The sequence below is a fragment of the Synchiropus splendidus genome, chromosome 5, assembly GCF_027744825.2.
Source record: "Synchiropus splendidus isolate RoL2022-P1 chromosome 5, RoL_Sspl_1.0, whole genome shotgun sequence".
Lineage (NCBI taxonomy): Eukaryota > Metazoa > Chordata > Actinopteri > Syngnathiformes > Callionymidae > Synchiropus > Synchiropus splendidus.
This window is the reverse complement of record NC_071338.1, coordinates 6,496,848-6,518,691: the sequence shown is the minus strand read 5'-3', so window position 1 is coordinate 6,518,691 and position 21,844 is coordinate 6,496,848. Positions and strand designations below refer to the sequence as shown.

The window sequence follows — 21,844 nt, the reverse complement described above, 5'->3', positions numbered from 1 at the left end:
TCATCTGAATTGTTTACCTTGTAAAAAAGGAGAATGAAGTTTATGGCAAATGCCACAAAGAGCGCCAACATCCTCATGTTGTAGAAGTTCCTGGCAAAGTAGTTCTGTGAGGAGAAACAGGTGAAAGTCAAGCTGAAAGAGAACCCTCTCAGCAGAGAGAAAGATATTTCAATGTGCACATTAGTACCAGTAATTTCCTCTGGTAGGCGATAATCTTCTTCAGGACAACTGACTCCTGCAGGTCAGGCTCATCAGACTTCGAAGCTCTATGTCTTCTGACTTTTGGCTTTTCCTTCTTCTGCTGTTCATCCCCATGTCTGACAAGTCATGACAACATATAGAGCATATTATCACTGGCAAACACTTAAGTGGCAACGAAATGGAAAATATCTGCACCTTTTTTTCTCTGGTTCACATTCAATCTGCGGTGACTCTTCCTTTTCTGATGAAGTATCTTTTGACTGGGACACAGGGAACATACTACTTTACATCACAGCTGTAAAACTTCTAAGCCAGCAGACTGTTAAACATCAACGTAATTCATTGTTTTTCTGAAGAAATACACAGTATCATTTATTAAAAATAAAAGTAATTTAATGAATAACATGCGTTACACACCTCACCATGATGCAGAAGAACAGATTAATATAGCAGATTGATAACAATTGCTGTGAGTGGTGGATAATACAGGTTGTGTGTGTTCCTCACCGGATGCCGGTGTCTGAGCTCAGGGGGAGTCGCAGCTGTTGCTGGTGGTGGTGTTGGAATTGGAACAGGGGAGTTGAGTAGGTCTGTCAGACTAGCATTTGGATTATGGGGGGTTATCTTGTACTGGCCACCCTCTCTTCTTAGGTCCAGACCAAAAATGTCTGAAAGTAGTTCAGTATCACTGGTGTTGACTGCCAGGTCAGCAAGGTCCTCCTGTGCAGAGCTGCGATCTCTTCGCTCTCGCTCGTCCCCTTCAGCCCTCACCTCATCCTGTGTGGGATCAGGCATGCTGGCCAGCAGCTCAGACACCTGAGAATCAAAGTATAGATTCCGCTGTAGTAAAACACCACGTTACTTCAGCGGGGACTCATTGCGTCACTCCTCTACCTTTATGGTTTTGGCACCCTCCACCAGATTGCCTCCCATTAGCGTATTGTAAAAGATCCTGCAGAATCCACGTGTCACACTAAATGCAACATGCAGCAGTCCAAACAGCACCGACAGATAGAAGGAAACCAGCGCGGTCACCATGTCTTTCGCCGTCATATTCTTCACCCTCTTTATCTGTTTTTTTAAGCTTTTCATAGATAACACCTGGAAACAATCAACCACAAAACATGCTGAGTTTGACCAGCTTTCACTGCTTTTATCCTACAACATAGAGGATGTCACAGTCTAATACTTAGCATACATATAATGATTCAACAACAGAACATAACATAACATAACATAGAAAGGAATGGCCAGAGAATGGAGTTCACCAACATTTCTATGCAGATATTTACCTTGATCAGCAGCATGACATTGTGTCTCAGAGACAACAGTGCCATATGGAGAGTTGAAACAGAGAAGAAGCCCATCTCAGCGCTCTCATCCGGCTTCTCCCGTTCACCCTCTTCCTTTGTCGCAGAGCGCTCACCAGAGTCCGACATCTGTGCTGCCAGCTGCATTTCAAAAATTGTGTCTTCGCAGAAATTGACAAACAGTTCCATCTTCTCCTTCTCTCCTCCTTCATTCACAACATCAAAGATGAACTGTCGCTTTGATTCCTTCACCTGTAAAGAGCAAATGAAGGTTTAGTTCATTTATCTAGAAGTTCAGATTGAACGCATTTGCGTGGGACATTCACACCTGTGGTTTCTCCCACTGGGTTCGACTGGATTCGCTGATCTCAAAGTAGACCCTCTCAATGCGCTTGGCACTGCCCATGATCTCTATCCGGCCCAGGTATGGCTGAAAGTAGTTGAGGACACTCTCGGCCAGCTCCAGGAAGGTCTGAAGACGGGTGTCGTGAGGCATGTGCTCCGAGAGGTTGGTTAACAAAACAGCCACATTGAAGCCAATATCCTGCGCAGACAGTCCACAGACTCAACAAAATATAAGCATTCCAAGAATTGGCATGACGATTTTGCCAATCATTAAATGTGTTACTCTAGTAGTCATAGAGCTGTTTTTTTATTCTTCTATTTTTTCTATTGCACACTGAGAGTGTAAGTTGACTAAAATAGATACAATTAATGCCTGTTAATGCACTAACATGAAAGCAGATAATGTTTTCTACAAGCAAGTCCTGCTATTAAAAACCAGTGCCGTGGTTGAAAGAAATGCACATGCGGGATTATTTTAAGAGAAAATGATGCAAATATGTTAAGAGATAACAGATAAGCAGCCCATTATTATCCATTAGCAGTGTGAATAAGAAGAGTTATTCGTCAAATTCCAGATAACAAGAGTCAGGATCAGGAGGAGGAGAAGATAGATAGGTGGCCCTCACCTTGGCAGGCTCATGAAAGCGCTCCACAAACTCTTCATAATCCAAAAGCTCATTCTCATCCGTCTCTGCACATGAGAGAAGGAACTCCGTCTCTGTCTGCGTGTAGTGTTTATGACTCTCCATGGCCTTGTGGAAGTCCCTCTTGGAGATGACACCTGCACATTTTGTTCGATCGTCAGAGGCATTGTAGCACATCTGTATTATAAAATGATGAGCTCTGCCATGCCTTTCCCATCTGGGTCGTACTCCTTGAAAGAATCAGATGAGGTGAGGTCTTTGAGTTTGAGGAACATGTCAAAGAACTTGAGGATCATTTCCACATTGTTGGATGACTCCACCAGCATGTCCACCATCTGCTTCCCAATGGTCCCATTCACCACGTTGCCTAAAGGTCAAAACCAGGCATTTATTTTTCTGGGGGTTTTATTGTTCAGATTTGTTTAAACAGAAAATTGGATGTTACTGAAATTAAGAAAAAATGTGTTAAAACAGTTTTCGCTCAAGAAGGAATATAAGTCAAACATTTATTCATATTATTTCTGGAAGTGATTTCATCTGGTGATGGCAAGTGAAACTGCAAAAGTTACTGAAACCAACGTCATGATAATAAAGCTCAGCCCCATGACAGGGAGATGACTTCTGTAGGAGACTATTTAAACCCTTGACTGGATAGACTAAGAGCGAAATGTAGTTTTATCATAACAAAAGACTGACTATGGCAAACTTGATGTATGTTAACATACCTTCCAGCATAGACAACAACATGACCACCATGTCTTTCTGCAGGTCCATCAGTTCCTTTAGGAGCTCGATCTGACTTGAGTCCTGAGGGGAAATGTGTGGGTGAGAGATTTCTACAATGTTAAAACCAACTATGAGACTCCGGCGATCCCACCTGAGAGAGTTTCATCTGCATATGAGCAAAGACATGCAGGAAACCAACCACTGCGTCCCACAGACGACTGTGGGCCAAACTTTGCTGGTTACCAGTACATGGACCCTAGAATCACAACAGTCACAGTTACTTCAGCGACAACTAGCGTTTCATGCAGGTATGAGCATCAATTCGAAAGTGCTTCACATCAAAATTAAGATTAGAGCGCTACAATGTAAAACTTGAAATACGTAGTGAGATCGACTCAGCAGGATAGGAAAGGACCTGAGGATCCCATGTTGAAATTCTAAAACCCATGATGTGAAAAAAATAATGACACATTCTGCACTGTGACATACCTGGATGTACTCGGTCAGTGTATTGAAAACTTGTTTCGCCACATTTATTGCTTTAGAGAAATTTCTCTGGCCCTGCTCATCGATGACATCCTTCCCCGAATAATACCAGTAGAAGTCACTGATAGACTCCTGTGTCAGAGAGAAGCAGCGGATAGTTAGGCACCGTCATTTCTAAAAAGTCAAACTCACAAAGTAAATTGAAAGGTGACTCACTTGTACTCTTAGAAGGTAGTCAACGGTGGAGATGATGATGTTGACTGTTGTGTTGTTTCCTGTTTGTGTCCTCAAGTAGTTCTGAAAGTCTAGAGCAGGGCCACACAGAAAAATGTACATAAACACATACAAGACATTTTTTGGATCAACACACAAAAGAAAAAAGATTAGGATTATTATTTATGTCAAGCCCAGCTAATTACTGGTTTCAGAAGTTACAAGTTAGAAACAAAGCAAAGGAACGTCGAGAAGCAAAAGTAATGAAAAGTCACACCTGAGTTGTGTCCTTCACAGAGAAGCTGAAGGAAGCGGAAAAGGTCACAGGTGAACTCATCATCCTGCATGACCTTCTCACCTGGCCAAAGAAGAAAGACACACACACACACACACACACAGACACCCACAAGCACATGCAACAACACGAACATGAACACACGTACACACAGAAACAGACAGAAGAAAGTCAGAGAACATTGAGGAGAAAAACAAAGAAGAGACAAACAGGAGGATGGGGTGGGAAAGAATTACAAAAGAGACACTGCATGAGTTCACTTGGTCACAGAAGGGTTTATGGTTTAGTTACACATTCTTTCTGAACACACTGGAATAGAGACACGCACTTGTTGATGAGCAGTGGACAGCCACAGCACTGGGAGGTGGCGATGGTGAACTGGTCTTTAAATTGCAGCATTTTACAGTCTGAGTTTTACAGGTACAATACAGACAATTCTGGACTGCCACTGATCACAGAAGATGTCTTTATTTGACTTTGAGACTCTACTTGACCTAGTTGCTTTCAAGCTTTGTCGTAAAATGCTGCTTAGAACCACAATATGCAAAAGTGGAAAGGTGAGGCACTACAGGATAACTTACAACAGGTATACCAACAGAAATATCACATCAATAAAACAGACTGGACGATGCTGAAGGAGAGAAATCTATTTTCTTGAAACAAGGCTGAAAGTGCTGTCGCTTTGTTAGGACTGCTCGTATGACTCATGAAACAACATGGATATTACATGCCACCCTTTCTCCAGAAAATGAATTGGTTTATGATCTACAACATTAACTAGTCACCGCAAACTAGCGGAATATAGAAACATTTATCTCCAGCTTGACAACATATGTCCTAGAGGCATGTGAAACAACTCTTTGTGGAGCTGGAAAATACACACATCATTTGTCGGATGAGCTTATCAATGGACAGACCCCTGGCTGGGCACAACCGTTTGTTGGGCCGAAATCAACGTAAGAGGAAACATAAAAAGGATGCACATAGTCGCAGAGCTGGGGTCACATCCAGGTAACCCAGGGCTTCATCAGAGATCAAATTATTCTCCTTTTTCTTGTGTTTATCTTAGTTATATAGGGATTGATGTAATGTCACAGTTGTAAACATGAGCGAGAGAAACTTTTTTGAGTAATTGCACTTTCAACCTTATTTCCATTATTAAACCAAAAGATATTATACTTATACCCAAGTGAATCAAATTAACAGATTGTGGTAGTTTATTTGCAACACGTCCTCTGGATAGATGTGACTGCAAACATTTTCTTTGGTCGAGTTAAAGTGATTAGATCAATTAAGCACGACAATATTAACACGTTGAAAGGACGACGCTGTGGAAAACTAGATTCTCAAGAATTGAAAAGTAATAATCTCATCACTACATGGAGTCCTTCAAGAACACATCACAGCAAGTCAATCGACGGGAAGTACGAGCCAGGCAGAACAGACGAGGTGAAATCAGTTTTCATCCATTTGCAGAGCACAACAGCCAAAACAACCATTTTCAGTTTAGGTGCAACACCAGAGGGCAGAGGAGATGTGGAAAAACAAGGAGGAGGCAAGTAGGCAAGTGAACAAGGTATGAACAGGTTATCAATCACCTAGCTTGTCTGGTTTCTATTTAATGAGTCCAGACGTCAACTTCAAATTGAAAGTTTAAAATCGACACTCATGTGCTGTTCAGTGTTGAAAGATGTAAAAGCCTCAACACTACTGATCATTTTAAGTCATATTTCGTCAGCCCATCTCTGTGAGACAACAGAGAGAGGTCAAAACTCTGCAGTGAGGTTTCAGTGGCTGCATTTTGGGTCTCTAGGTCAGTGTGGAAAGATGTAAAAGCCTCAACACTACTGATCATTTTAAGTCATATTTCGTCAGCCCATCTCTGTGAGACAACAGAGAGAGGTCAAAACTCCGCAGTGAGGTTTCAGTGGCTGCATTTTGGGTCTCTAGGTCAGTGTGGAAACCAGTGACCAATTTGATTCTGGTCAGTTTTACAGCTTACACTTTATTAGCATTTCATAGTGATGAAGAACATCGACACTACTTGATTAAATATACTCTTATAGCTTATCTAATCTGAGTGCGTTGAGAAAAAAAAATCATTGACGCTTAAATGAGTTCATTATCACATCCTTAATCGTTATGACTAATGGCAGAAACTATTTTTAACTGACCAAATGTCTTGAACAAAATGTAAAACCCCAAAGTGTTTAATCATAATATTAAGCACATGGCAGTACTGGCAAAACCATTTTAAAATTTGCACTAGGCATGTGCCAAAAAGAGAAAAACCGAAGAAGGCAGAGAGGAAAATACAAACACAGACAGATACAGGACGAGGCTTCTACATTCAGGACCTGGACAGAACCGACACAACAACTAACCAACTGGACTCGAAAGAAAGAAGGGCGGAAAGAAAGGGAGAGTGAACCACCAACACACAAGAAAATGGCAGAAGGTATAATTACCACGCTCATGATTGATGACTGAGGAAGGGAAGACAGTGCAGTAAACCAAAATAGGTAAAAGGAAAGAAAAACAAGGGGAAGAAAGAAAGAGAGAAAGAAAGTAAGAAACAAAGAAAAAAACAGAAAACAATTACATATAGGGACAGGTGCAGCAAAAAGATATTCTTTGTTGTGAGACTTAAGATAGTTACAAAACATTTAAGCCATTCATACTTTCTTAAGGAAAAAAAACAGTCATCACTTGAAGTCTATGAGCGTCTGTCACTGTACCTTTAAAAGACAAAAAAGGGGGCAGGTTATACATAACATGCAACTTCTACTACTGATGCCAAAATCAATCAACCCCTTATTGTGTGTAGCTGGGTTTCAAGGGATGATTGGATATGTTCAGAACACAGTTGCGAGTGAAATGATGTGCCAACCAACAAAATGGATAAGATGCTCAACAAACGTGACAGTATTCTTACATCTTTATCAGTTTTTCATTCTTGTGCAACTGAACGTTTAGGATTAGTAAACGCTATCTGTTCAATTTGCCAACAAGAGGTTGCAAATCACGCCCAAAAGTTCAAATACTAATGAACGATGTCAATCATTTCTCCAGAATGTCTTCACATCTCCAAAAACAGACAAAAAAATCTGGTATTGAACGTCTGAATGTTACGGACCTGCTGAAGATGTGTGACGAATATTGACGGACAAGGGTGCTCGACAGGATTATGCATATGAAGAAGTTAACCCTGCTTACAGTGTGAAATGATTTACACATAAAATTGGGAAAAAAAACAGACTTTTAAAATGCATCCCTCTTACAGTGGACAGCACGTAAGGCTGCATGGTCTGATGACATGAAAGGCATAGAAAAGATTTCCTAATCTATGGCTGTTTACTTTAAAACTGGTTTTACAAAAAAATATCATTGCACTGTGATGACAATCAGCAAGAGGGGTACTTTATGATGCAAGCTTTAAATCCTATTAAATCCTTCCTGATATGACCAGTCTACTAAAAACAGCAAATGACCACTAATATTCAACTTAGAATTAATGTCATAAAATGACCTAGTCCATATATGCAATTAAGTGGCATCCAGGTCAAACAAGCTCAAATATATCACACAGAGGAATTTGTACCTTTATAAACATGAACTAAAAAGTGTGCTGGGAACCGTTGACTCTTACCTGAACCCTCCTCAGTCACCATCCCCAGACCCTCTGCTTTATTCTGTCTCTCAAACGCATTCAGATCCAGAACACTGAAAGAGAGTTTGGATTATCATCATTAGTCATCGCGTCAGTGTCTGTGTAACATTTTAAGAACGTACACTGGTTTCACTGTTAACCCTTTAGGCGCCAGAGTTTTTTAATGAAATATTCAAAATCACTATTTGAAGAGGCTGTAGCTTGAAAACGGTAGGAAAGAGAATGTAAATGAGAAAAATTGTCAGTGTGCCAAAGTTTGGGACAAAAATACATTCACTCATCTAATGTGTATATTTTGATATCACCAGGCGGTGGCCATAGTTAATTACTTTGCTTTTACATATGTTTATCTCACGCTGTTTTTAAGCAACAATGATGATGATCACTGTCATTTATAGTGAGACCACGAACACCACTACTAAATTTATTATACTATATTATACTATATTTGCACTGAATTTTCTCCCATGGCATCGTACTTGTCTGCCTCTATTTCTGCATGGGAGGTTTTCCAAATCCAAAAACTTTGATATAAACATGCCAAGACGGATCGCTCATACTGACGTTACAGTTACAGGTGTCCACCATCAACCTGTGTAAAACAGCAACTATATTAAGCATCATATTTGTAGCCTGGGTTGTTTAAGTGGGCAATGTTGCAGCGATGGCACCTAAACAGTCAATCTCCACTCTGCAGAGAACTACCTGCAAGACTGCATCAAACCAGCAAGGCTTTGAAAGAAACCCACATCCTTTTTGTCTTTCAGGTAGTCCAACATTTTCTGTCATAAAAACAGAGATAATAAATCACAGGTGAGATTTGGAGTACAAATTCAAATATGATGACAAAACAGCTGTGATTGTGTTTCACCATAGTTGCTTCAGTTACTTCATTAGTTTCTATGACATTAATGAAACTGCAGTGAATTAATATGACCCACTGAATGGGACCAGATACTTGAATAGCACGGCAATATGCCTTTGCATTACTGTGTACTTGAAGTAATCACAATATCACCTGCTGAACTGTTGAGTTTCCTCCATTCAGAATAGCGATGCCCAATTTCAACGTGGAGGCTACCATCGGACCCATTTCACCTAGAGGGGAGGAAGCACAACCAACATAAAGCACTTTACTAGTGAGGGAAGCTTTACCTGCTTCAACAAAATAGTCATCCACATTTCTCCATCCAACTCTGGTGATGGCAATATGATGGATTGATACATTCACAGCCTTGTCCTCTTCACTACAGTCTTCAAAGCATTCTGACCCTTTGACACTTTGGCCCAGTGGAAGCCTTAAGGCAACTGCAGCCCCTTTTATCTACAACTTTCATCAGTGTCACTGTACTCCCAAACAGTTTTTCAACACTAAGAAAATAGGTTTCAATATACACCAGGGTTTCATTTGACATTTCCAATTCTAAATCATCATGTTTTCACACTTATCTGCTTCATTTCAATGTACCTTTACTGGCACTAATAGTCTGAAGCACCATCTCTGCAGCGCCACGATCATGAAGTCGAGCCTGCTGATACAACAGCTTCTGCTTCTCCATCTCCTTCTCCTGAAAAAAAACAAACAAAAAACAAAAGCATGGGTCATTGAGAGGTCTACATCCACAACCAAAACATGCAGATACCTCAAAACTCTTCACTTCTCCATCTTCGTCCTGCTCATCGTGGCAACTCTTAACAAAATAAACACATACACAGTTAAACAGCAGTGTTTTACGTGCTTGGAAACAGAGCTCATTCGCTACCTTGGCCATGATGTCAGAGTAGGCCATGTAGAGATTGTCCTCATCCAGTTTACTGAAACACAAGGTCAAACCATGGGACAGTGTCACATCTGCTCACAATTAAGATGATGTCACCTCCAGAATATAATAATGTGCCAATGAATGAAGCTTCTCTCAGGTTCAGTAGATGGAGCTTTTTATGATAAGATTGTTTTTTTTTTTCATACACCCGTATGTTTTTTTTTTCTCCAGAGTAAGAGAAACACAACACAGAAATAACAGTTCAATACTGTTATTTCAATAATGTCAATGAGTCGCCATCTTAAATTAGACAATTTTTTTTACTGCCTCTGTTGCAGGGGTAATAAAACAGAGAAAGCAAAATTGGCCCAAGAACAAATAAATGACTGGGTCACTACTGGCTTCATAATAATGGTTGTTGTAGTTTTAAGTATGCTTTAAGCAGTGGCTTTAAAATAGGAAATAAGAGATCAAGCTTATAAGTACTGGTGCTCTGCAGTTGTGCCAGATCCTAAAACTATTCAAAAGAAAAAAAACTGGGAGATCAATTATGTAAATGATTTTAGGTCAGTGTTTTAGCCTTAAATGACAACCCACCACTTCTCTGTAAGAGCTGTTCTGCTGAACAGCAGGATGAGCTGATGTAGTGGATCTATGTGCTTCATCCCCTCCTCTTCCTCAGATGACTCCAGTTCATTTGGTTTCTGTCAGAGATTAGATTGTATTACAGACATTTTACTATAGAGCAAAGCATACGAAACAGGTAAACAATACTTTTGTCCTTTGGAATGTGAAAGTTAATCCAAAGAACAACTAAATGGGATATAAAATGAAGAAAAACACAGACTATTTTAAGTAAGACTTGAAATATGTCTATGTTCACACACGTCGACACTTGTTAAGCATTTGATGAAGTCCAGGTCTTATGTGTGCCAGGCAAAATTGCAACTGATTCCAATGAAAACAGAAGTCCCAAATGTTGCATAAGGAAAAAGTTATGGGAGAATGATGTTTATCTTGAACCGCTTTGACAGATACACAGACTTCATGCCAATGAGAGCAGTCATAAAATAAATAGCATTATATAAATTTTCTGGTTTTCATGGTCATGTTTTTATGGAATGATCAGAGAATATTATATCTGAGGGTTTTGTTGTGAATCAACTGCTGTGACATTTCATGAGTGTAATGTTAAATTTACTATATCGGAAACAGTGTGCATGTGAAGATAAGAATCTTAACTGTAAAGTGCAGTGGTTTCAACTATATTTAAGGAAGCTAAGAAACTTACAGCAAGATCTTCAATCAGTTTATCTTCAAAGTAATGTTCCTCTGCCTCAATCCAGGATTTCTCATAGCCCTGAAGGAAAAGGTTGACAGCACGGTGCCTAAAATCGGAGATCGCAGAGTGATCATTTAGTTCAGGATTAGTTTTTCAGCGCCAGGAAAGCATTTGTTTGGCAAAATTGACCACAATATGCAGCTTGATACCTTGGCAGGTTATAGAGAGGTGCCATTCTGAAGCATGCCACAACAGCTCTCTTCCTCTGTTTGGACAGCAATTTGTGCCACACGGCTTTCTTGCTGCGCTGAGGATGCTCCACCTAAATACATCATCATGTGACAGTTGGATTTAAAATGTAAGTAAATGCACATGGCACTAACATAAAAATATAAACAATCTACTGGTAAAATAAATATACACACAAGTGTTAGTGTTCACAATTAAAACCTTCAAGACCAAACACAGACCTGGTCCAGGTGGAAGAGTACATGAGCAATATTCAAGACTCTGTCCACAGTCTTCTCTGGATCTGCTGTGTCTTCACAGTGGTGAGGAAGGTCCCTGTAAAGAGCCATCTGCCACCGAATTGCAGGGTCTTCCAACTGAATAGAAAGGCACAGGAAAGACACTATATCTCCACACACTCGGTGTGTGAGTCTTTGAAAGTTGTGTACCTTTCCTTGCAAGTGAAGATTGTTCCCAATGACTTCTCGCACCTCATCCTCGGTGTCCTTCTGTTCAAAAAAGGCAAGTAACTTGTGCGTTAAGAAAGTTTTTCACATTTCCAACAAACAAGTGTTCAAAGTACAAAACTGAAGCTCTGAAACAAACCTATTTAGACAGAAACAGACCATGAACTAAATAATACCACAAACATTAGTGTAATAAAATAACAAAAAACGAGTGACATGTATTTACCGGACATAATCACTGTGACTGATACCTGCGTGAATCGGTTTTTAGCCAGTCCGATCAACTCGTGCTCTCCTGGTGCGCAGATGTTGAGTCCTACTGGCAGGAGGCGCTTGAGAGTGGCAACAATTAAACTTGTCTGCATCGAATATCTGTCTCCCTTTCTTCTCATCTTCTTTCTTTCTTGGTCAGAAACTATTCCCTTTGGAAAAATAAATATGGAAAACAGTGTTCAAAACCTAGCAGACAGTTCTATTAAAACACAGTCAGAGATAGTTTTTACATACTTTTGACATCTTGCACTTGGTATCGGTGATGAGGAAGGACATGTTATTGATTTCATTCTGGACAACAAAGTTCTGCTCTTCTCTTTTGAAATTCTGGAGTAAAAATAAACAAGTAAAAGACCGACTCCCTCATCACCAGGTGTGTACACTTTGGAATCTTACATGAGATTTGGCCCAGAAAATGAAAACCTCAGCCACCATGCGGAAGAGTTCCTCCGCTTCTGGATTGGACTCTTTTAACCATTTGGCCCTGGAATTATAAAGTTCAGATAAAATGCTGTGTCAAGATAGCATGAACTTGAGAGCACATAGTGGCATTTCATACTGACAAGGTTCTGGAACCTGTGCCATTCGGGATCTTCATAACTTCAGGACTTTCTAACAAAAATGACGCACCGATATTCTGAATGATGTTTGTTTCTTTATTGGGACTATTTGTTTTCATCCAACAATCAAGCACGTGATCACGTTTGATGATGAATAGACAGAGAGGGCAATAACATCAGACGTGACATGGCATGACGTGACGTGGCATGTAAATGAGTGTGTGTGTGTACGACCAATGTTTTGGAGGTGTGACAGTTCATAGTTCACAGTCCTAGTTCATAATGTTGTCTCACACCAGAGCGAACAAATCACAAATTTCATTACCTGTACTTCCTCGAATTCCTTCTCAGTTTGTAAATGGAGATTACGACCGACCCAACCTTGATGTCAGGTTCGCGAGCTCGAGTCAACTTTTGTTAGTTCCAGATAGGAAACAACTTTTCAAGTTACAAACCTGTTTCTTTTCCTGTCTGAACATTGTAATTCAAAATTATGTTTGGGAACTGGGACCTGCATGAAGTCGTGTCCACACTGAGGTGACATTAGTGTTGAAATTCTGTGTCATAGCGCTGTCTATCTTTGCAGTAAAAGAAAAACAAAATACACAAGTTAACGGTGCAAATGTGTACCTGTTGTAGTCCACAAATCGTATAAGGAGAGGATAGAAGGCGTACAGGTCTCTGACCAGCACAGTGAACTGGTCCATGATGAGCAGCTCGGTTTCTGACATCTCCCCCCTCCCTTCGGACTTGCTGTGTTCCTCGTCCATCAACACAACTGCAGCTTTCTAGAAAAAATTAGTTAAGGATGACTTGAGTAACAAACACAAGCTCCACAGTTAGAACTGTAAATAGAAGCAAAACATCAATATTAGTATAAAATTCAAGTAAGTGCTTCAGAAATGTGCTTTAGTAAGTCCTTTAAATATCCAAATAAAATAACATTTAAGAAACAAAAACAAAGTTATTTTCAAGTATCTATTTTCTTGAATACAACAATTACTAAATTGCTCTTCACAGTCAGGAAATTTTCTTTAAAAACTTGACTAACTTTCTTCAGTTTCTCCATCAGTGGCAAGAAGTGAGTCTTCAGTAGCTGGGCGTTGGCCTTGCTGATGATTGGCTGAGAAAAAACTGCAGAGAAATTTTAGGCTCTCATATTTAACAAAAAGCAGTATTGCAGTTTGTACTGATGTAGCTGTGCTCCTCATGTCTACCTGCCAGGCGTTTCATCCAGGCCCCTTCATCAATACCCAAGTTGTTGTAGATAATCTTCAGGATATTTCCCAGCAACGTGTTCATATGTTCAGAGGTCACAGATGTGCAGCACCTGTCCTCCTTATCCAAGTTGTTTTCTGGTCCGTGTTCCCACCAGTGGGACATGTAACTGCACAGCATCGGCAACACCACCTGAGGAAAATGAGTTTGTTGCCGATTAAAGCAGCAAGGCTGTCTCCGTTGAGTGGCACTGAGAATTTCAAAAATGTATCGTTAATAATTAAATTCTGCCATACTTCCATTATATGTGGCATCTGCGTGTATCTGATGCCAGACTCGGCCAGCTCCATGATTTCCTCCAGAGACTTCTCCAAGTTTGGGATGAGAGGACAAACTTCTCCCACTTGCCCAGAGAGACCCAACGCTGGGAGACATACAGAAAAATAACAGTGAATAAATAAATACAATTAAGCAAAGATTGAGTGGCATAAGGAAAGGGGTAGTTTTGAATTTCAGTATATTGCCTTTTCACATTAATATGTAACGCAAATGTCACCAAGAAAACATATCTGGATATTTCACAAAAGGTGAACAGCTTACCGGCCCTGTCTTTGGCTCCCTTGTTGTTGAAGATGGAAAAGCCATTGAACTTGTTGATGTGAGGTTCAAGAAAGGCCACAGGAAAAGCAACTGAGAAAGCGGCCAAACACTTGCCTAGTGCAGGACGCTGCCTGAAAGGACAAGGCCAAGGAAGTGCAGTGATCTTTGATTATTTGAGGCAAAGACATTATTCCTATTGTGCTCTGTGGCATCTGGCTCACCTTTCTACATAGATGCTTTTGTTTGTCCCAAGGAAGTAGAGGCTGTTCAGGATTCTGTAGCAGGACACCTGGACATCATCCACTGAGGGACAGTCAAAGTCATTTACATCTGTCAGTCAACTCAAATGAGAGTTGTCCAGGTGAATGCACTCACGTATGAGATCTTCTCCAAACATATTCTGTCCAATGTGCTCAAACAAGGAGGAGAGGACAGGAAGCAGAGCAAAGGTCGTGTAGTTTATGATCTGAGTGACCCCTCGCGGCTGCTCTCTGCTGTGTGTGAACTGACCAGCCTTCAAATTCTCCTGCGTCTTTTCTAGATCTTCCGCAGCACTCTCAAAGAATGACCGCAGCGCTGCCTTCACTGACTCCAGACCAGTTTTCATGACTGTCCTGATACACAAGTTTCCATATGATCAGTGGGAATTCATCAAATACATAAGATGAATGTAGACAAATGAAGAAACACAACCCAGTTATGTTACCTGGCGTCCAGACTTTGACCGAGTATTTGAAGACAGTTGACTATGGACGTGGCATTGTTACCTAAAAAGAGGAAACAGAAGGTCATCACCATGAATGCTAACAAAAGCAATTTGCAACATAATAATGTGACTCAGCCAACAATGCAGTCAAACAAAACACATTGATCTTTGGTTGATTTGGTGCATTAGAAGAAAAAAGATATTCCTTCTATATAGTCAAAGTAATGGAACTGCAACCAGTCCACTCTCTGTTTCAATGTTGAAAACATTTGCATTTCATGGTTGAACATGTTTTTCCTTCAGTAGAACAAGATGGTGGAATGTGCAAATGGAGAAAAACCAGACAGCAAGTCAGAGCGTGAGCAGCTTTTAAGGCATGCATTTGTGCATGCACACACGAGCAAACCATTGAGGGTGGCTTTCACCACCAACAAGAAATTAAGTAGAAAGTTTACATAAGTATAGTGAATTCTTGTTGGTACACCACTGCTTTACAGCAAAGAACATTTCTCAAAAATTAAATAGGGCAATGTGTAACAAGTCAAATAGGAAGAATTTGGCAACAGTCGACTTCCTATAGAGAGACTGGAGTTAACCACACTAACCAAATAAACGGTAATTAATGTAAGTAAGTATTGGTATAAGGAGGATTATTTTAGTGAAATCAAGAGTGACCTATGAAATTAGTGCGAAATTGAATGAAATCTTTAGGAACATAATCCCATCAAACCTTTGCTACACACAACCTCTGTAAGATGAGAAATATGACAGGTTGAAAGCAAAGTTGGCGCAAAAGCATCAGCTGTTCTTACCAAATAAGGAAATCCTATGTCTGACAAGAACTCCCAATTTGCAGAAAAGACTAGAAACACATATTTTAAAAGAGAAAAAGCAGAGAGAAGCAGAAATGGAGAGAGTTAAGAAATACACTTGAATAAAATCAGTGATGCATCATGTCAAGGGGAAACCGCGGTCAGACTCCGGTCTTACAAACCTGGTTACCATCTCCTTCTCTTTGTTGGAGGCATGTCCACCGCTGCTGATAGGGTGGATGGCTGTTGAGAGGAAGTACAGACGGTGATTCTTGAAGTACTGATCGACCAACGGCAAGACCACCTGTTCAAAAAACACATTTGTGTTGAAAAAAATAGCTGTCTAACCTATTTATAGCAAAGACTGTGATCAACAGAATCCACAAGAAAATTGTCAAAGAAAGTTGAATAACCTTTCCAAAGAATTTAATCTGTTGTTCATGAGGAATCTTCTCTGCTTTGGTTCTCGCTCCCCGATCTTTGAAAAAAAGAAACAATTTGTCCAGTGAAATTCAGTTAAAAAGTACATTTGACATATAAGCTCAGGTTTCAACACAAAGTCAGAAATGCAGAACCATTCTGGAGTATTCGGCTGGGTACGTCGCGTCAAGTAATCATGAGCAACTAAAATGACGACTCATGGAATCACCAAAACGGTCACCTTAAATACTTTGTTTATATTATGATTCATATTGTACTTCAAATGCCTTCAGTGTCTTTACTGTTGCTCCAGTCGAATTTTGCCACTGTGGGACTAATAAGCATAAGTTATCTATTCAAAACCTTTTGCAGATGGATCACACAAAGCAGATATTTTGGGGTTATAAGGGTGAGTGTGAGATGTGCTACGTTGCTCTGCTCTCATGCTTTTAAATCTTTTTCTACTAGAGTTGCTCTGACTGGACTGGATTTAGTGTTTTCAGACTTGCTGTCAAACTTTGATCAGAACTGTGATCTACAGGATTCAGTTTCGTCTCTCACCTTAACGTGATCCTCTGTGATCATGATGTCATAGAGGAAAGAGAGATTAGTGATCTCTCTGCAGTGTCTCAAACCATCTAAACAAGAAAATAAAAACTTCTGGAGCTGGATATCAATCCACGTACCAGAAAATGCATTAAAAAGGCAAGTTTAAAAAAGGGGGCATACCAGGATACAAGGGGTGACAAATGAATTGAATGTGAGGTTCGCACTACGAGTATTCATACACTTCCTGCAGAACCTCATGTGTGACTTCTCACTAGGTCTTGAATGTCAACAATGATTCTCCTACCAAAATCCATCATGTGCTGCTGGGCCTGGTCCACATATGTGATGAGCTGCTGAAGGAAGTTGTAAGCAAAACGCTTCTCTATAGCAGGAGTGTCCAGCTCTTGTGACTTTGCTCGTCTAAAGAGAAACACAGAAGTAAAATCCAGGATTCATGGAGCCTGCATGAATCAGGGAACATGACTACCACACCAATAAGCAAACCCCTCCCTTTCCTGTGGTGTCAGTAATAAAAAAGGCTTCAGGTCTTTACCTGGAAACAGTGTAACCATTTATTTGGAGGAACTTGAGGATGTCTTGAGCTTTCTCTCTGTCTTTTGATTTCTCTTTGGCAGTTAGCGTATCATAAGGAACCAGAAGTGGGTGACTGCCTCCACCTGGTAAAACAGAAAATAAATTGCAGAGCCTTCAAGTGTAAATAAATATTGTTCAAAATACAGGATTATAAATCTCTGTTTGAATAAGTTATGTACAAAGTGTGACATTTTAGGAGACAGGGCAATCTGTCAATTCGCCTTTTAATGCCATGAATCATGGCAAGCTCTGTTTTGGAAGTGATGAGCACTCACTGCATCATTTACCTTTGGCTTCCAGTTCCATTTTCTTTTCCTTGGCCCATATATTGTGATAATTCTCTGCTAGCAGCTCTGCCATTGACTGGAAATAAAGACAGCATTTCACTTGACCCGGGTTCTACATTGCTCAAGATAAGATGATGGGCATTATTTGTTTAACTTGCATTTGGTGATTTACCTGCATGTCTCTAGAAAGAGTCACATTGCTCATGTCAATAGGCCGGGGGCTGAATGATGGGGAGCCTTCAAAAGACAGCTGGGACGACAAAGAAAAAGAAAGGACAATTGTGAAATGTGAATTAGACCTTTGACCTTGTTTTCAGCAACACATCAATGTCATTCTGCAAATCCACAAGGTGCCAAACATCAGTAATGCAAATGCAGTTTGACACGTAGTAAATTGAAGGAAAGTGGTTGTGATGCAGCACAAGTATTTGATTTAAATGGTGTTGGTTGCCTGTGAAAAGAATTATGAGTGGTATAAAATAGATAAAATGTTTGAGACAATGAATGAACATAGTCATGGAAATATAAAACATGGGCTAATTGACTAGCAAAACCAGACTAAAAGAAAATATGTGGAGGGACAAAATTGGCCCCAGTGCTCTTTGGACTTCAAATACAAAACATGCATGTTGTTTGTTTTTTTCATCATTACTGTATTTTTATCTTACTTCAATTAGATGAGAAATGTGAAATGTACCTGACTAGCCTGTGAAATTCTCCTGGACTTGTTGTGAAGGCTGGCAGGGTCCCCATCTCTGATTCTATTGATGCTCCAGCCCCAGGACAGCATGGTCTTTAAACACTCTCTGACTGGCAGACAGTAGCCCTCTTTATCCTTCAGTGAAAAAAAAAAAAACTCAAGTATTCTGCGCAACAATCACTGGAAATTATGACTCAGGTGTGTTAGTTACGGTACCTTCTCTGACAGACTTTTATAGGGCTTAAGCAGGAAGTGGCTCTTTGACATCTCACAAGCCTGCTCTCCATAAGACCAGCCATTCGAAAACTGACAAACACAAATGGGAATGTATAGCGCATAAATTTATAGCTCGTAAAACCGCATGGGTGCATTTTTTGGCTTTGTTTCTGTAGATACCTTCTCTATGCACCACTTCTCATGGTTGTGTTCAGCATATCTCACAATGAAGTAGTCCAGTTTCTCTGGGATAGTCACACTAATGACAAACAACACAACAAATAATGAGTAGCAAAAAAAGGAAAATACAGAGGAATCTGAACACATTTTGACATTTCATTTTTTCTATATCTAACAATATCTACCACAATTACAAAATGAATTGTGATGCTCTACAAAATCCACAGCTTTCCTCTTGGTGCTATGGATGTTCTCAATGACACACACATTATATGATCAGGAAGGTTTTGGCATTTTGAGTAATGGATATTGCAATCATACAGTTAAAATAGAGAATAAAAGCATCACTTGTCTTGTTGTCTCAAGGTGAATACCCCTGCAAATACCAGTCAATATAAAGGCAAAAAAATGTTGAACTATTCAGTCTGGACACAAAACCATCCAAAACATGAAAATATGAAACATGGCATAATGGGAAAATAGAAGGCTCACTTAGTGGTGTCAGCTGGCTGTGGAGTAAAGTTCCCCTCTGTATCCATGGAAGATTGTTTCTCCATCATGGTCATGTAGTTAGACTCCATGTAATCTGGAGGAAGAGCTCCAGCAACAGCACTCAGGCACGGCAAGGCCAGCTTGAAAAGCTCCTGATCGTACTTCTGGATCACATAAACATGGGTCAAGGGCGTTCATTTGGACTTGATGTCCAAAGTGATTGACAGAGAACACTTACTTTGTGTGAGAGAGCATCGAATATTCCCCAGAATAGTCTTCTGGAAAGATGAAGCTCCTCATCAGAAGCGGCACCAAAACCTCCCCAGCCTCCAGTCAGGCAGTAATACTTCCAGCAGCGCTCGTAGTGATTGGTGAGAAGCTGGCAGCAGAGATGACGTACAGCTGAGTGTATATATGGATGACCACGTTTAAAAAAAAAAACATAGTATGCACTGGACAAACTATCACCTTCCTAATGGCTTTACAATTATCGTGGATTTCAATTGGTTGGTGGAGTAAGTGGCACTCAGACCCATATCGGTTTAGACACGTCAGAAATGACTAGGGAAGAAGCAAGCCTAATCCTGACGGCTGAAGACAAAAATAACACAACCATGTGCATTTTTTTCTACCTTGAGCGGCATCTTGGTATGTTCATTTAGCACAGGGACATCAAAGACCAGCCTCCTCAGAAGATGCTGCATCATTGAGGGTCGTAGCTTCCTAAATGTCCAGGCAGAGACAAAAACAAGATACATTAGAGGATTAGGGAATTTTCCCAGCACACACTGCAAAACGACCCTCACTAAACCAGTGAGTAACACTGAAAAAAATAACCGTGGAAATTGTAAGCATCAAATTCTCATGACAAGCAACTTGGATTCTGACCTTACCCACAGACAGCGAGCAAACACTCCTCAATGGAGTCTCTCTGAGCTTTAGTGAGGCAGCAGCCTTTGGACAGGCGGTAAACCGTGTGCAGAAGAGAGTCAATGAGTGATGCAAATGGCTCAGTCCCAGCGAACAGCGGTGCACATTTAGTCAGCAGAGGAAGCACTGCTGTGCACAGGTACCTATTGAGAGCCAGGGCCATATCTGTGGCACTGAAGGCGACCTGATCACAAACACAGAGTATAAGAAGATGAATGTACATTTCAATGGAAGACAAAAAGAGAAACAAACATGGAGTGCTTGGCCACAGCAGGTGAAGAGTTTCTAAACTTTCTATTGATATTTCATTTATTATATAATATTATATATATTATATAATAATATAATATATTACATTATATTAATATAATCTATATTATTTATTTTGATATTTGACAGGCTGAGATGCCTTACCAAATGAGGCAGATTTATGCGTTTGAAACGAAAGGAGGAATGAACGATTGGAATAGACAGAAAGTTTCAGAGTCACTCACAGTGTCCAAAGAAGCAGCTGCTCTTAGGTCTGGTAAGAAGCCAACCTCCAGCAGATGAAGAAGGAAATTCTGGTCCTCTATTCCATAGACCCGATCCAAAAATAGAACCATTGCTGCTTTATGGTCTGGACAGAAACCAGCAGACATGTCTGGTTCCAGAACTAGGCCATCTGAGTACAGGACAAGAACACATTTTCAGATTTTCTGATTTTAATTCCACATTTAATTCTTCATTGTCTGAGGAAACTTTTTTATTTTACGTTTACTTACACTCATTTGTGACATTATTTACCATTAATTCAAACACACAACAACAGTGGCAAGGGTGATTTACCACGTCCATCCCTGTTTGTGATTTCTCACCTTTGGCCAGACTTGGCATGGAGAACACAATACTGATGACACCGACTAAGTCTTCGATGGGAATCAGCGACCTGAGAATAGCTCTGATGCGGATTGCTTCACCTTTTCCAGCATGGATTAGCTGACATGAAAGAGTTATTGATGAATAACAACAGGAGGCTGTTTTTGTCTCACTTCACATCTGCCTCACTCACATGCATTTCTGGAGCACAACGACCGAGCAGGTCGATGAGAGCCGCATAGAAGGTCATGATGGCATTGCCCAAGTGAATGGTGTCATCTTCCTCCCCGATGTCACCGCTGCCCACACATAATAAAATATGACTTCACTATTGATCAATATCCAAATGAATTAAATATCAGCGATACCAAAATTGTAGCACTTGTTATCTTAACCACTAATGCCTACAGGTATGGACCAAGCCTTTCAGCTTGAGGATCATGCTAAATCATTGTTGGAGGATGCATGGAGGTTTAATAACATGCAGTATTCTCAACACTGACAACAAGCACAAGAGATTCCAATGTTACATATTATTCAGCAATATCCAAACTTACATGCTCTTGATACTCTCCGATGTCGGAGACGGACCGTCTCTGGATGGATCCTCAGAAATCTTAATGGCCTCCTCCATCGCTGATAACAAGCCATCCCCTCCCTCTCCACGAAGAGCAGGGCCAAAACATTCGGGTCGACGAATGAGAAGTCTAACAACTACGTTGGCATTCTCTTCCACACTTTCACCTGAAACAGATCAGAAAAACAGTGAGTCTAAAGCTGACAGTAAAAGGCTTGATGCTTGATGTTTCAGTAGATATG

The 21,844-nt window shown here is 40.3% G+C and overlaps 1 protein-coding gene across 8 annotated transcripts in view; it reads right to left on the bottom strand.

The window, feature by feature from the left end:
* The window catches only part of ryr2a (ryanodine receptor 2a (cardiac)), a 76,646-nt gene that overhangs the window by 9,923 nt on the left and 44,879 nt on the right, over positions 1–21,844 (bottom strand). For 3 of the 8 annotated variants that reach the window (XM_053865814.1, XM_053865819.1, XM_053865817.1), the window contains 55 exons: positions 21,583–21,769; positions 21,219–21,324; positions 21,025–21,145; positions 20,662–20,831; positions 20,131–20,351; positions 19,870–19,960; positions 19,476–19,616; positions 19,238–19,401; positions 18,746–18,824; positions 18,566–18,655; positions 18,347–18,484; positions 17,822–17,899; positions 17,650–17,725; positions 17,322–17,445; positions 17,073–17,188; positions 16,213–16,277; positions 15,982–16,103; positions 15,800–15,849; positions 14,988–15,048; positions 14,657–14,895; positions 14,503–14,584; positions 14,282–14,412; positions 13,978–14,105; positions 13,681–13,873; positions 13,515–13,597; positions 13,094–13,251; positions 12,300–12,387; positions 12,138–12,230; positions 11,882–12,052; positions 11,613–11,672; positions 11,406–11,540; positions 11,145–11,257; positions 10,945–11,041; positions 10,251–10,357; positions 9,654–9,705; positions 9,534–9,581; positions 9,359–9,458; positions 8,909–8,988; positions 8,596–8,672; positions 7,870–7,943; positions 6,689–6,706; positions 4,203–4,283; positions 3,929–4,017; positions 3,716–3,844; positions 3,378–3,482; positions 3,226–3,307; positions 2,709–2,867; positions 2,483–2,637; positions 1,840–2,055; positions 1,494–1,763; positions 1,096–1,302; positions 709–1,017; positions 397–461; positions 188–317; positions 18–104 (listed from right to left, as the gene is read on the bottom strand). In XM_053865814.1, coding sequence (XP_053721789.1) covers positions 18–104; positions 188–317; positions 397–461; positions 709–1,017; positions 1,096–1,302; positions 1,494–1,763; positions 1,840–2,055; positions 2,483–2,637; positions 2,709–2,867; positions 3,226–3,307; positions 3,378–3,482; positions 3,716–3,844; positions 3,929–4,017; positions 4,203–4,283; positions 6,689–6,706; positions 7,870–7,943; positions 8,596–8,672; positions 8,909–8,988; positions 9,359–9,458; positions 9,534–9,581; positions 9,654–9,705; positions 10,251–10,357; positions 10,945–11,041; positions 11,145–11,257; positions 11,406–11,540; positions 11,613–11,672; positions 11,882–12,052; positions 12,138–12,230; positions 12,300–12,387; positions 13,094–13,251; positions 13,515–13,597; positions 13,681–13,873; positions 13,978–14,105; positions 14,282–14,412; positions 14,503–14,584; positions 14,657–14,895; positions 14,988–15,048; positions 15,800–15,849; positions 15,982–16,103; positions 16,213–16,277; positions 17,073–17,188; positions 17,322–17,445; positions 17,650–17,725; positions 17,822–17,899; positions 18,347–18,484; positions 18,566–18,655; positions 18,746–18,824; positions 19,238–19,401; positions 19,476–19,616; positions 19,870–19,960; positions 20,131–20,351; positions 20,662–20,831; positions 21,025–21,145; positions 21,219–21,324; positions 21,583–21,769 — 6,611 coding nt within the window. Of the gene's footprint in view, positions 1–17; positions 105–187; positions 318–396; positions 462–708; positions 1,018–1,095; positions 1,303–1,493; positions 1,764–1,839; positions 2,056–2,482; positions 2,638–2,708; positions 2,868–3,225; positions 3,308–3,377; positions 3,483–3,715; positions 3,845–3,928; positions 4,018–4,202; positions 4,284–6,688; positions 6,707–7,869; positions 7,944–8,595; positions 8,673–8,908; positions 8,989–9,358; positions 9,582–9,653; positions 9,706–10,250; positions 10,358–10,944; positions 11,042–11,144; positions 11,258–11,405; positions 11,541–11,612; positions 11,673–11,881; positions 12,053–12,137; positions 12,231–12,299; positions 12,388–13,093; positions 13,252–13,514; positions 13,598–13,680; positions 13,874–13,977; positions 14,106–14,281; positions 14,413–14,502; positions 14,585–14,656; positions 14,896–14,987; positions 15,049–15,799; positions 15,850–15,981; positions 16,104–16,212; positions 16,278–17,072; positions 17,189–17,321; positions 17,446–17,649; positions 17,726–17,821; positions 17,900–18,346; positions 18,485–18,565; positions 18,656–18,745; positions 18,825–19,237; positions 19,402–19,475; positions 19,617–19,869; positions 19,961–20,130; positions 20,352–20,661; positions 20,832–21,024; positions 21,146–21,218; positions 21,325–21,582; positions 21,770–21,844 lie in introns of all 8 variants that reach the window. The other 5 variants (XM_053865816.1, XM_053865818.1, XM_053865813.1 and 2 more) reach the window with 3 other exon arrangements.